The sequence below is a fragment of the Hyperoodon ampullatus genome, assembly GCF_949752795.1.
Source record: "Hyperoodon ampullatus genome assembly, chromosome: 3".
Taxonomy (NCBI): Eukaryota; Metazoa; Chordata; class Mammalia; order Artiodactyla; family Ziphiidae; genus Hyperoodon; species Hyperoodon ampullatus.
Window position 1 is genome coordinate 10,815,209 of NC_136916.1, and position 14,312 is coordinate 10,829,520.

The 14,312-nt window shown below is 37.4% G+C and overlaps 1 protein-coding gene across 1 annotated transcript in view; it reads right to left on the minus strand.

Moving 5' to 3' along the window:
* Positions 1-14,312, minus strand: part of GPR158 (G protein-coupled receptor 158) — a gene marked incomplete at both ends in the record, with an annotated part of 307,652 nt that overhangs the window by 139,826 nt on the left and 153,514 nt on the right. Inside the window, one exon of the mRNA XM_079701301.1 lies at positions 1,052-1,275. Coding sequence (XP_079557427.1) covers positions 1,052-1,275 — 224 coding nt within the window. The remainder of the gene's footprint in view (positions 1-1,051; positions 1,276-14,312) is intronic.

Here is a 14,312-nt window from a genome sequence, read left to right on the forward strand (position 1 = left end):
CTTCTGTTAATGAAACTATTTAAAATAACTATTAAAGTCTATAACATTAACATAATGGATACATTCTCCTAGAATCTCAAAAGAGGTGGGTTTTTTTAATGTTAATTTGAGGCTTTGTAACACATGCCATTCACCGAGAGTTGTTTTCTTTTTTTAATTTCTAATGGGAACACTTTATACTTTCAATGAGTTCTGTAATCTAAACCGATCTCTACAACTTTGCTAACATGAAGGGGTCATATAAATTCAGAAAAGGTGGAAACTTTAAGTTTTGTTTTTCTTTTCAATGGCACAAATACGTTTCCAAAAGCAACAGAACCACAAGTTCTGACACAACACTGGCTGCATACAGTTAATTGGGTGACCAACTGAAGACAGCTCCCCAGAAAGCTTTGCCCTGAACATTTTGGCATTTCTTCCACCCCCAACTCAGAAGCATACAAATGCTTATACTACTCTCTGATTCCTCAGAACAGAACCAAAGGACAGCCTCTCTCAAAAGCCATATAAGCTCTGTGCAGGATCACCATCATTCTGGGATACTAATGCAAGACCATATGTATGGTCATGAATAAATTCATTCTTCAAAGTATAATGTGCTCAGAAATAGTTGAGTCCATTTACCCTTTTCAAATATGGCTAAGAGAAATAAAAATGAAATACAATAAGTATCACAAAGCTTTCTACATAGGAAAAACTTAACAATATATTGGGAACTGGCAAAATAAGTTCTTCTAGAGTCTGAAGAGATGATGTAAAAGAGTCCTTTAAGGCAATGAGGTACTTGAGCTTCAGGGTAAACAGGGAGAAACATTCTGTAGAAGAAAACGTTATAATAAAGTTTCACATTTTCAATTCCTATTTCTCCTGGGAAGCTGAAGAATATAGCTTTCACACTCTAGTCCAATCATATTATAGAAAGACTTCTACTTAAGAGAGAAGCAACTGGGATTTGGAACAATTCTACTTGCTTAAGAAGAAGTCAGTTCAGAATAAAAAGAAAGGTACCTTTCATAATAAAAAGAAAGGTAACCAGGGTACCTGGGTTTACCTTTGCTTTGCGAAAGCGGTAGACCACCAGCATGCTCACGAAGTCGAGCAGCATACACAGGGCTTGGAAGGAGATGATAGCAAGTCGCAAATACTTATCCTCCTGGACAAAGCAGGGGCTGTCATCAGCACAGTAGGGGCAGCCCTCCCTGCAGGGTAGGCAGACATGGGCTTCTTCTGACACATCCTTTGCATTTCCTGCAAAATGGTGATCCGGACCCCTTCCTGAAAGTTCCAAATAAAACCAGTGTCATTGCACCTCTGAGGCAGGTGAGACTGAGTACAGAGTCAAAACACATCCTCACGTCTTCATTCCTTTTCCCTCTTACTAAAGACCTCTCATCAATCTTCTTGCTAGAGGAGAGAGTTACTTTGTCTTTAGACTCAAACAAAATTCTTTTTATCCTTTTGATTAGGAAAAAAACTGTCATTCAGACTAATTCAGGAAAATTAGCAAAAATGGAACTAAAACTCCTCAGAGGCAAGGAACAGTTTTCTAAGTCTTTTATTTCACTATCTACCACTCGCCAATGGAAACTCCCTATAGCACAAATAATATTCCATAAATATTTATTAAGGAATTAACAGAAGGAAGGATAAGAAAGTTGTGTCATTCTTGTACCAAGTAAATATACACAACACTTTGGAAACTTCTTGACCTAGATGGCACAGAACCCAAAATAAGACTCTGATTGCTCCTTAATCCAGCAGGGATCTCGTCTACCAAGTTCATTAGGTCTAAATTGGATAAAATGGTACTTAATCGACAGTTGTTCAGTGTGCAGTTGCCTGATGAGGATGCATCATTTGCCCAGAGTACAATCCATACTTACAGGCTCTCACATAATTTCCCACTCTGCACACCTACAGGACGTTTCCACACTATTAACTAACTCCTGCTACTGATCTCCCTTTAGCTTTAGATTCTTCTGTCTCAGTTATCAAACTTAACTTAGCTCTGAAGCCCAAGAGGTAAGAATTCTCTTTAAATGTTGAGTTGAGTTTAGCATTGATAAATATCTAATTAATAATACATACTTAAAAAGAAAAACCCAAACCTATTTCTAACCCTGACCTCAACATGAAAGACATTAGTAAATATATACCCAGTTTAGTATATAACACAACCATACAGCTCAGTATATAACACAACTTTGATTGAGGAATTTGGGAAAGGAGTTATTCTGGTTAACACCATTTTAATAACACAAAGTTTAACAGAAAATCTTTATTATTTTCATCTCCTGTTGAAGGTTCACAGTCTTTCTAAGATGTATTTTTGTCTTCATTCCTTCCTTAATAAATACAGTAGCAAACATAATTGAATATTTCTTTGTTGATTCAGGATACACTGCTGTTTAAGAGTCTTCATTCTGTTACACACTGAAAAGCATATGAATTTCAGTGTCCAGCAGACATGGTTCCCATCCCTAGACAGCTCTGAGACATTAGGCAACTCACCCTACCACTTCAGGTCTTAGTTTATTTATATGTGAAATATGAATTACTGTGGGGATTAAATGAGATAGTGTATGTAAATCACAGTGCCTTGCTTTCTCTTCTCCAAATATGGGAGACACAAAGAGGAATTAGGAATCCACTGGTGTCTTAAAGAAAGGCACTACTGTTCAAAAACAAGGAAGTTACAAGAAACAGCTGAGATAGGAAGGGAGTCAGTGGGAATGACAAGCTCCATTGCAGACAAGTTAAATTTGACATCCAACTCATTGTCCAGGAGAAATATACAATAAGAAATGAGAAATAATACAAAAATGGAGTGTGGGAGAAGAATCAGTGTCAGTGAAAGAACTTACAGAGAACTCAGGGAGTACATAAGGTATTGATCAGGAACTGCAAAGAGGAAGAAGTTAAAATAGGTAGACAGGGCTTCCCTGGTGGCGCAGTGGTTGAGAGTCCGCCTGCCGATGCAGGGGATACGGGTTCGTGCCCCGGTCTGGGAAGATCCCACATGCTGCGGAGCGGCTGGGCCCGTGAGCCATGGCCGCTGAGCCTGCGCGTCCGGAGCGTGTGCTCCGCAACGGGAGTGGCCACAACAGTGAGAGGCCCGCATACCGCAAAAAAAAAAAAAAAAATAGGTAGACGTTTTCACAATGTCATAGAAGAAAACTGGAATTTACTGGAACATGCTGGAATGTGATCAGAGAGGATGCCTGAGGAAAGACTATGAGGTTTAATGATTATTTCATCCTTCACTGACCTTTAAAAGACAGTAGTTTCTGGAAAGTGGTAGAGATTGAAATTAGGTTGTCAGGGCTTAAGGAATAAATATGTAATAAAATAGAATACTGTTTCAGTAAATGTTCCATTGAATACAAAAGACAAGAAAAGCTCATGGTTAATAGGTATAATAATAATGGGGTCAAAAAAAAGGGTTTTGGTTTTGTGTTTTGTTTTCTCCCATTACAGGTGAGATCTGAACATAGCTATAGTCAGCAAAAGGAGGCACTGGAAATTAAAAAAAGATTGAGAAGATTGGTAAAGACTTGAGAAGTTAGGATTGGAGGTAATCAAGAGCATAGTTGGGGAAATTAACTCTAATAATTGATGTCACTTCTTTTAACACTAGAAAGTAGAGGTATATTAAAGATATTTTAAGTATTTTTTGTACAGAGGAGGAATCAGTTCAAAATCATTCTGATGTATTGAAGAAAGAAAATATGGAAGCTCATCTTGTAAAGTCTTATACTTCTTAACAGCTCAGGTAAGAATATGTGTGGAGGTGGCCAGTTTTGAGTATGAAGACATGAAAGATTAAGGCAGCAGTTAAACACAAGATGACCAGTTGGATCACTTGGCAGAAAATGAACCCAGTCTGGATAAGATGGTATGATTTACTGGGAGATCTAGTCAAGAGAGTTTTTTTATTTTCTACAATTTTCAGTAGCATAGAAACGAATGGGGAGGATAAAGCAGTCGAGGGGAGAAAGTAAAGAGGATTGTGACAATGGCATTGCTGGGGAGGAGGAAACCCAATACAAGGCTGTGAAACGGAGCTGCTGCCTTTACTCCCTCGGGGTAGCCGGTGCTCAGTCTTCCAGGGGCCCCCTGCGTGTGAGTCAATCTAAGGGATTAAACAGGAAAACATTTCCCCATCATCAACCTTACTCATTGGTCAAGGGTGGCCACCAGAGTCATTAATTTCCACACATTTCTGGGTTATGCACTCATGAGCCCAGAGCAGGTTCCTGCACCCTGAAAAATTACTTCAGTGGTGCCCACAGCAGAACAGAAAGTCAGAAGTATGGTCTGAGGTGCCAGTCTGAGGCAAAGAGTAGTACAAATGTACTTATGCAAAGCTGTTCAAAGCTTTCAGAAAACAGTCATGGCAATGGCTAGAGTAAGAGGTAGGGCCAAGCGGCATGTAAAGGATGAAGAACAGGTATGTAATACAGATACAAACTTGAGGAATAACAGGCACACAAATCAAAATCTATGAAGTATGAAAACCTAGGTTAGAAGAAAACAATGAATTAATAAACTCTTGAGTAAAAAGTGGAGAGTCGTATAGGTGAAGCCAGAAAGAGTCACTGTACCGAGAAAGATTAAGAAAATTGTCAAGGATTCAGATGGTCTGATGAGGCTGACAAAAATGTCAAGGGCTCTAAGAACAGATGTGGGAGACAGAGGTCAGGATTTCCCCTTCAGGCCAAGATGGAAAAATGGGGATTGAATTTACTTTTTCATCAGAAATGATGAAAAAATGGGCAAAATATTTAAAAAGTAATGGTTTTACAGACACTGGACACTTGTAACAAAGGACAGTGATTCCTAACAAGTGCAAACACTCTTCAAATAAACCAACTACCATAAACAGAACCACAACAAAAGTTAAAGCAGTAAAGAAAAAGTATGTATAGAAAATCTTTGTTTTATGAAATAGTCCTTCTGAACCCAACAGGTAGCTAAAATCTGAGGTACATCAAGAGTTTGTGATGCAGGGCACACACACACACACACACACACACACACACACACACACACACACACAAGATGGCTTCTAAGTGCCAAAGTCATATAGAATACAATTTGAATGGTGTCCCCTAGATTTGAAGAACATGCTGACCATAAGCTGGACTTAGAGAGGTCGCAAGCCTAGGACTAGTAGATCTCACAGACAACCCTAATTGCGTTGTTAAACACTTTCCTACATGTTTACAAAGCAAATTACTCTGCAGAAGTAGTTTATCCTTGGCTGTGGTCCTTTTCTTTCCTTTACAATACATGTCTCAATCCGTTTCCTAAAGATAGTAGAGAATGCAATGAATTACTCCCAGTTTAAACTATCACACTTAAAGAGGAGAACCTGGGGAATTCCCTGGTGGTCCAGTGGTTAGGACTCTGCGTTTCCACTGCAGGGGGCACAGGTTCCATCCCTGTTCAAGGAACTAAGTAAGATCCCGCATGCCATATGGTGCAGCCAAAATAAAAAATAAAAAATAAATTAAATTATATAAAAAAAAATAATGAGTAGAACTCTCTCCAGTTCCCTATTATACAGATTGTAAACAAATCACAGTATGGCGAGATGCTCTAATAAACTAGGTTGATCAAACTATCCAAAGCTCAATGAGCTTTAAATCATCACCAAAGGAAAAACCTTAATTTCATGTTAGGAAAAAACAAAAGGCAAAACAGTTTCACTTCTCAGACTTTGCCAAATTCAACAACTGATATTTTTAGAGTACTGTCAAAGATCCATAAGGCATTCTGCAACACTCTAAACATTTGGGTTTAGTTATTTGTTTCCTTTTCATAAGACATATCCAAGGATTAAAAAAGAAAAAGAAAAAAATTTCTCCTGCCATTAAAAATGAAGTACCTTCTCTGTGAAATTTATTTTGTGTATATTAAATGTATATAACTAAATTCAATATATATATATTTTTAGATTAGGCTTTCGTTCTTTTACTAGAAAATCTTATTCCTAAATCAGACTTATATACCATTTCTGCATAAGAGAGGAAGATATACATTTCTTTCACTAATGCAATTTTGTTGCACACCTATCTTTTTCCTAATTATGGCCGCCTCTACATTGGCATATTTTCCTGCGCATAAACCAAGGTTCTTTCATAGTGATCACAATATCCCCCAATTCTGATTTACTGGAGAGACTGTTACTTGTTTAGATTCAACCTGTTGAAGCAGAGAATGGGAGGTAGAATTCAGGAACACAAGAATCTCAGACAGTCTGTTGAAGAGCTCATCCCTGTTGTCCAAATGCAACTACCCTGCCCCATTATTCTCTTCACCATTATTCTCTATCACCTCGAGCTCCACACCAACACAGAGAACTGTTCACGCCTGATCCACTCTGTCTCTGTTCACTTCCCCTCCTGCTGCTCCACGCCGTTAGGACTATCTTTAACTGCCTAAGTCCCTCTGCTGTGCGTACTGCTAGAGTTCCACACATCCACATGCTGAACCCAAATAAACTGTGAACTCTCTAAAATAAGACTATAGTTTTATATTTTTATTTCCCAACCTAGATTAAAATTGCAAAAGACCCAGCGTATACTGGGCTATAAAATATGACCATGAGTACAGGACATACCACAGAGAAGCCCATTATCTTCCTCAGGTAGGACTGAAATAATAGCTAATGGGTATTATGTCTACTGAAATAGTAATAGCTAGATTCAGGGTTGTAAACTGACATAATTCCAAACAATTCTATATTTCCTGATACAGGTAATACTAAGTTATGTTGGTTAAATGAGTGTAAATATTCACTGATAAAAAGCAATTTGTTAGAAGATAAATTATGATAACATCTTATCCTTTGTGCTCAAAATAATCACAAGATCAACTCACAAATGTCGAACAGTGAAGTGCTGCCATGAGAAACTTCCTCTCTAATAATTGCCTTCACTTTATTTGATATGAAAAATCATGAGATTCTATAAGGGACACCGTGTTAAAATGGAGAGAAAGCAAAACTGAAAGTCAGAGATTTGATTTCTAAAGCTCAAAAAAGCTAAAATTAAGGATAGAGCTTTTTACATTTAACTGTTTCCTGTAGGACGCAAAGCATGATTAAATAATCTGGTTCCAAAAATATTTTATAAATTTATGCTGAAGTTCTCTACCTAGAACAAGAGAATACATGCAGTTAGTAGAAATCACACTACTACTAGATAATAATAATGGGCTTTTTGTTAATCTACTGAATGGCACTTTAAGTTTATGATGGTTTAAAATTTTAAGTTCCTAGAGAACAGGACTGTGATTTATATACCTCTTTATATACTCAGCACCGAACACAGTAATTTATACATACTGGATAGTCAGGAAATAATTGATAATGATAAAAGTGATCTCTCAAAAGAATAAATTAATTGACCTGTAATACGAATGTATAGTTGAAAATAACATTCAACTCAAATCTTTCTGTGTGTTCTCAAACCAGTTATGCATAAAAATTATATTTTTCAAGATGCTAGACGTAAACTAGAAAGATACATTAAGAATATAAGCTATTGGCGCTTCCCTGGTGGCGCAATGGTTGAGAGTCTGCCTGCCGATGCAGGGGACACGGGTTCGTGCCCCGGTCCGGGAAGATCCCACATGCCGCGGAGTGGCTGGGCCCGTGAGCCATGTCCGCTGAGCCTGCGCGTCCGGAGCCTGTGCTCCGCAATGGGAGAGGCCACAGCAGTGAGAGGCCCGCATACCGCCAAAAAAAAAAAGTATATTAAATGCATATAATAAATACTAAATTATATATCTGTATGTTACTGTTGGCTACATTTTTTACATGAAATAATAAAGTGCAATACTTTACATCATTAAATCAGGAAATAAAGATTATTTCTTAGAGAGTCCTTCATTTTTATGCTGTTCTTTTAAATTTTGTACTGCTTATGATATTCTAATAAATTAGGGCAGTTAACACTATTAATAATGTCTTTCTAAATATTTCACCCCATTTGGGGATTTTAAAAAATCTTCTATTGAAATAAATTAGACAATTCAAAATAACAAAAAAAAAATGAGGAGATACAGTTTTAAATAATGTGCTTAGACATCCTATCTTATGAAATCTGAATTTCAGTTAACAGTGCTATCATTCCCATAGACAATGGACTTGAGGACATGGGGAGGGGGAAGGGTAAGCTGGGACAAAGTGAGAGAGTAGCATTGACATATATACACTACCAAATATAAAATAAATAGCTAGTTGGAAGCAGCTGCATCGCAAGGGGATATCAGCTCGGTGCTTTGTGACCACTTAGAGGGGTGGGATAGGGAGGGTGGGAGGGAGGTGCAAGAGGTAGGGGATATGGGGATATATGTATACATATAGCTGATTCACTTTGTTATACGGCAGAAACTAACACAACATTGTAGAGCAATTATACTCCAATAAAGATTAAAAAAAAAATAGTGCTGTCATTCCTACCTAGCCATACCTGTTTCCACAAAAAAGTTCAGCAAAGAATAAACTGCATTACTCATTAATTAAAAGTTGTCCTTATATATAATATTAAGTAGAAATATCAAACTTTTTCCTTTAACAAGGTTATACCATCCTTTTCCTTTGAAGGGAATTGCAAACGGAATTAGAAGGTAACATTAGAAAACTCATGGGGCAAAATTCTATTTGAATGCCGGCTGCCAAAAAAAAAAAAAAATTACATTGTGTATACATTGAGAAATTTCATTTGTCATAAAAATCCAAGTGGTAATTTCAGTCACTGCTGATGAAACACTAAAACTTTTCAGAAGTTTTCTTAAAATACTAGTTTTTAAAAATTTTTCTGAAGATTTAACAAATGAACAAACTAAAGGGGAACTTCTGCTCCTCCTCCTCTATTTTTTTTAATAGAAAAAGCATACATCTTTCTTAATCTCTTAGATTGATACCCCCTGGGGATAAATTATAGAAGTGCCAAACTGGTACATCAAAATGTATTTACCTTTTTTACAACTTGTGCACATATTTCAAAATGTACCCCAGAAAGTTTTCTTCCTATATTTTATGGAGGAAAAACACTGCGTTTCTGATTTAGAAAAGAATGAGGAATGAGTTTGAGGGGGGGAAGGTGGATTGAAGCAGAAGTCATATATTTCAGGTCTTCATAGTATAAATATTATGTAGAAATATCACTATTAAGGGTTTTGCTGATTAAGATACTTAAGTGCCAGAAGTATAAACTTGTGTTTTCACAATAGCAAAAACACAACATTTGGACATTTGAGTGTCTGGATAGAAACCATACCTACTCTTGAAAGCCTGTTAAACCTTAAAGCTCTTACATTTGACCTAATTTACTAATATTGGAGAGTGAGTTGTATTTTACTCAAGATTGCCCTCATTTGTTGTTTGCGGGTATTGCAATATGTTCTGGGAAGATAATGGGTCTGTCCTAAAAGCTTAGAAACCTCGTTTTTTTTACTCACTTCTTTTCCTCCAGTTCTAAACAATGTTTGGCACAGAGGCAGTGCCCAGTAATATTTTTGACAGATGGATTTTCAGACACATAAACCAATCAACAAACCAGTTGATCAGAGGTCCCTTCTTGGAGGTGTTGTGGCCCTCAGTGCTAGGAACTGGTTCAGGCAGAAGCTTAGAGCCTGGACCTTTGCAAGACCAGCCCCATGTGTTTATGTCACAGACCCCTCTTCTTTCCATTCAACAGGCATGAGAGGAAAAGATGAGTCACAGACAATGAACATAACTCAGCTGGAAGTAACAAAGAATCAAGTCAGACATTGAGGGTTCAGCATTAGCTCTCCATACAAATAATGCTCATCTGACATCATTATTAGGGTAAACATCTTCTTCTTTTCCATACACATATCTGATTTTTCATTAGAACTGGAGGGAACGTATTCATCAATCAATGTTTGGAGTTAAAATGCTGCAATGAGCTAACCATGGGAAGATATATTTGTTCATTATTTCATCTGTTTAAGATGATGAAGTAATCTGCCTCCAGTCTCCAGCTTGATAAAATCACATCCAAAAATTAAGTGGAAATAGGTACATGCACATGAGTAGCTCCAATACACTCAGGAGATTTCTGAGCATATTTGGTTCAATATGTATAATATTCATGAGGAGAGAACAGTTAGCAAACTGTGGTTATGCTCACACTGTTGTCCAAAATGACTGCTACTGTTAGGACATGAATACATATTTGCATATCCTAAAATCAGGATTAGCTAATATGCTTTCATGCACTTATATCATGAATGGCTAGCTGTAACAATAAGCTCAAAATGAAGCCCAGTGAAAAAATTTTTTAATTTATATTTCCTCACTATGAATATAGTCAATCTTTCCCTGTATTTCTATATGCTTACATATACATCTTATATTCACTTTTCTATCGTCTTCTAGATTTTTATTTCTTATAAGTGACTGTAGTAGTATTTTTCTTTGGACAAAAATACCACCTTAGATAGATCTTGGAACAATTCTGATCTGAATTATAAAATTATTAAACATGAATGGATTTTTTTTTTGCCTATGGACTATTTATTCAATCCCCACAACACCCAATACATAAGTACCATAAATAAAAAGACTAAATTCTCCATATTCGCTTTAATATAATAATCACTATAATTTGGGGGATATCATGTTATCTCAATTACTCCTCATAACTACCAAGGGCATAGATTTCACTCTTCCTGATGTATGAATAAGGGGGGAGTCTCAGAATATATGAGAAACCTCCCAAGTCTCCTGTGAGTAAGTGGAGATAAGACTCAAATCCGTCTGTCTGACTCAAAGGCCATCCTCATACAAAGAGCCTGCTGGATTATAAATTGTCTAAGTCAGCAATCATTTGCAATTATGAACAGTTTCCTCTAGAAAAAACATATGGCCTACTGTGAACACTGGAATGAATGCTGAGTGGGAACCAAACATACTGAGTGTACTGGTTTTCTATTACAAATTACCACAAATTTGGTATCTTAAAACAACACAAATCTATACTGCTTCTTACATGAAATATAATACACAGTTGACCCTTGAACAACATAGGTTTGAACTGTGCAGGTTCACTTACACGTGGATTTTTCTCACTGCATATGTACTACAGTACTACATGATCCATGGTCAGCTGAATCCATGTATGTGGAACCACAGATAAGGAAGGCCGACTATAAAGTTATACACAGATTTTCAACTTCACAGGGGCCAGTGCCCCTAACCCTGTGTGGTTCAAGAGTCAACTACAGTTATATTCATTCTGATATTTCTATAGCTTAGAAGTCTGATATGGGTCTCACTGGGCTATCACCAAGGTGTGAGCAGGGCTGCATTTTCTTCTGGAGAGTCCAGAAGAGACGTATTTCCTCGCCTTTTCCAGCTTCTTGAGGCCACCTTCATTCCTTGGCTTGTGGACCCTCTCCTCCATCTTCAAAGACAGTGATGTAGCATTTCTCCAGCGTCCCTCCTTGTGTCCTTACATCTGTCTCTAACTACCACTGGGAATGGTTCTCTACTTTTCAGGACTCACATGATTAGGCTGGACCCACCTGGAGAATCCAGGATAATCTCCCCATCTCAATGTTTGTAATTTAATCACATCTGAGAAGTCCCTTTTTGCCATGTGAAGTACCATTTTCACAGGTTGTGAAAACTGGAACATGCACATCTTTTGGGGTTTAGGGGGCACTATTCCGCTTACTACAATGAGCTAATGTATGAATAATTGACAGTCCAATTCCCCTGCCAGAGGTTTTTTAATACTTGGGGGAAGCTGATTGTTAACACAAGTGAATCTCTAATTAGCAGTCTAATAATGTAAACAAATAAAAAGAATGAAATACCTAAGGGAAAATCTAACAAAGTAAAATTTCAGCTGGTAGGGGAGAAGGAAGACTTTGAGTGGACTGAGTATTATATCTCATAGCAGGGCCCATTTTAAGGATAAAGCTGAAAAACTCTGGGACTTGAAAATGTGTTCCTCAGCTGGGAATTGGAGCAAATACTAGACGGAAGGGATGAAAATGGGCAGAATATCTGAGGAAACGGATAAGCAGAATAAACACAAGCTTTCCAATAGTTATCATAAAAGTAACAATATTTTTGAGCATTTAATACATGTCAACTACTATGATTAGAACTTTATATTCATTACATCATTGAATCCTTATTTATTCTATAAAGCAGATGGTATTATCCCAATTTTATATATGGCATAAATGAAGTTTAGGTTAGTTAAATTATTTAGCACAGTGTAAGTAAGTTATAGAGCCAGGATTCAAACCTAAATTAGACTTATTCCAAAGACTATGCTCCTAATTATTATATTAAACTATGGTAGAAATACAGCTCTGAGATCGGCAACCAGGGAAATGCAACATGGTATGGAGTGTTCCAATAACTGAAAAGAACTAGTTAAAGACAAACAAGGTAAATGAGATAGTCAATAGTCCAAGAAGATTGGCCACACTGGGAACTCTTCCACTGGCAAATAACCCTATCTGCCAGACATTTAGTGCCTGGACTCCAATCCCTATAAACAGGACTAATGAAAGAAGATGTTAAAACTGAAAATTAGGCAAATGACAGACAAAAGTATATGCCCAGGCAGTTAGATGGAGAATTTTGCTACTACAACTGAAGTGATTAGAACCAGGTCACAAGGCTTAAGTAAGACCAAGAGCAAAAGTAATGATGTTGATTATGAGAATATGATGTTGAAGCTCTTTTAATCCATTCCAAGTTTGGGATTAGACTAGAGACTGGACTTAGTCTGCAAAAAGCCAAATATCTCCAGCTCTCCAGTCATGAAACAGAAGAGGGATGGGGAGTGTGAGACCCAAGTGCAAAACAAAGATGTGCATCCCAGAGACAGGTTAGCCTTGCTGAGCAGTGTGCTTGGAGCTCCGCATCCCTGTACTGTACCTGCTTTCAAAGAGCTTTCCATTTCTTTCTTCTGAGACTACACATTTTTTAAATCTCTGCTTTTGGGGGGCCATTTTTTCCCCACCATCAGCAGAGTTGGCAAAGCAGGGATTGTCATTTTTAGATGTGGGTCATTTGTTAGATGGGTTTATCTGGAAATGCACGTGAGCTGAAGTTGATCCAAAAGGCAAGAGAGGTAAGACTGAGAGGCTGGTAATGTGTCCCATGAAAGAGAAAGGAGATTGTACTGAAGACAGAGTTCAAACTGTGACAGATGGATTTGAGGAAGATGAGCTTGTCATAAGCCTGTATTTCAACAACCTGGAAGTGAACAACCTGGATTTGAAGAGACAGTTACACATCAGTACTTGGCGATTCTGAAATCCTGCTACTATCCAGATGTCAGATCCTATTAGCTCTCCTATGACCACCAATCTAAAGAGAGATGCCAGGAACACAGTCTCTCGGCTGTCAGCACAGTTTTAAATCAAGTCATCTGAATGTATCTTTGTTTTTCTTTACAAGCCCTTTGTTTACTGTGGGCCTAGGTCTAAATAAAGATTTTTAAATCACTTCATATTTTAACAGGATTTTTAACAGTCACGCTGACATTTTCTCTAAGAGATCGACACCGCATTTAGCTCCTCTCTCCAAATGGGATACAAGACTATATGTGGGAATTTCAGGTCTTTTTCTAGATTCACAGCTATAAATAAGTAAATTTTACCTCTGAGAGGCATCCCTTTCTGTTTTCTATATCCCATTTTCCCTACCAAGCAACTGATTTCCTCCTGTTGCCTTTAACTCCCAAGTCTTCTCTGCATTGTCCTTCTCAATGCAGCACTGGTTGTTACAGACTTTTGCTATCCCATCTTCCTTCTGATCCATGTAGAATTCATCCTCTAAGAATTCCAGTTTAAAAAACTGGTTATCCTAATATAATAAAATATGTGAGACAAAGTGCTAAATACCAATGGTACTTAAGGAGTCTCTCTTTACATGTATCACTGATGTGTGTTTATATATGTGTTTGCTTATTCACTTATTTAACTAAATCTATGAACACTTATTATGTGCCATGGACTATGCTAGCTGTTTTGCATAAATTATCTCATTTATTGGGTCTTCGATGCTTTCTTTACCTTTGGCCCAAGGGATACATGTGGTCATTCCTTACTTCACAGAAACCACCTCAAGAATATATGAAAACGACTGCCCATATGAATTGCCTGGCCACTATGATTAAAAACTTAACATATTAAAACAGAGATATGTAGTATAATTCTAATAGTAAACGAAAATTTTTTTTAACGTTTGGCTAGCCCTTGGTAGAATACCCTACTGAGCTGTAACTCCTAGTCCTTAGGACAAGGAA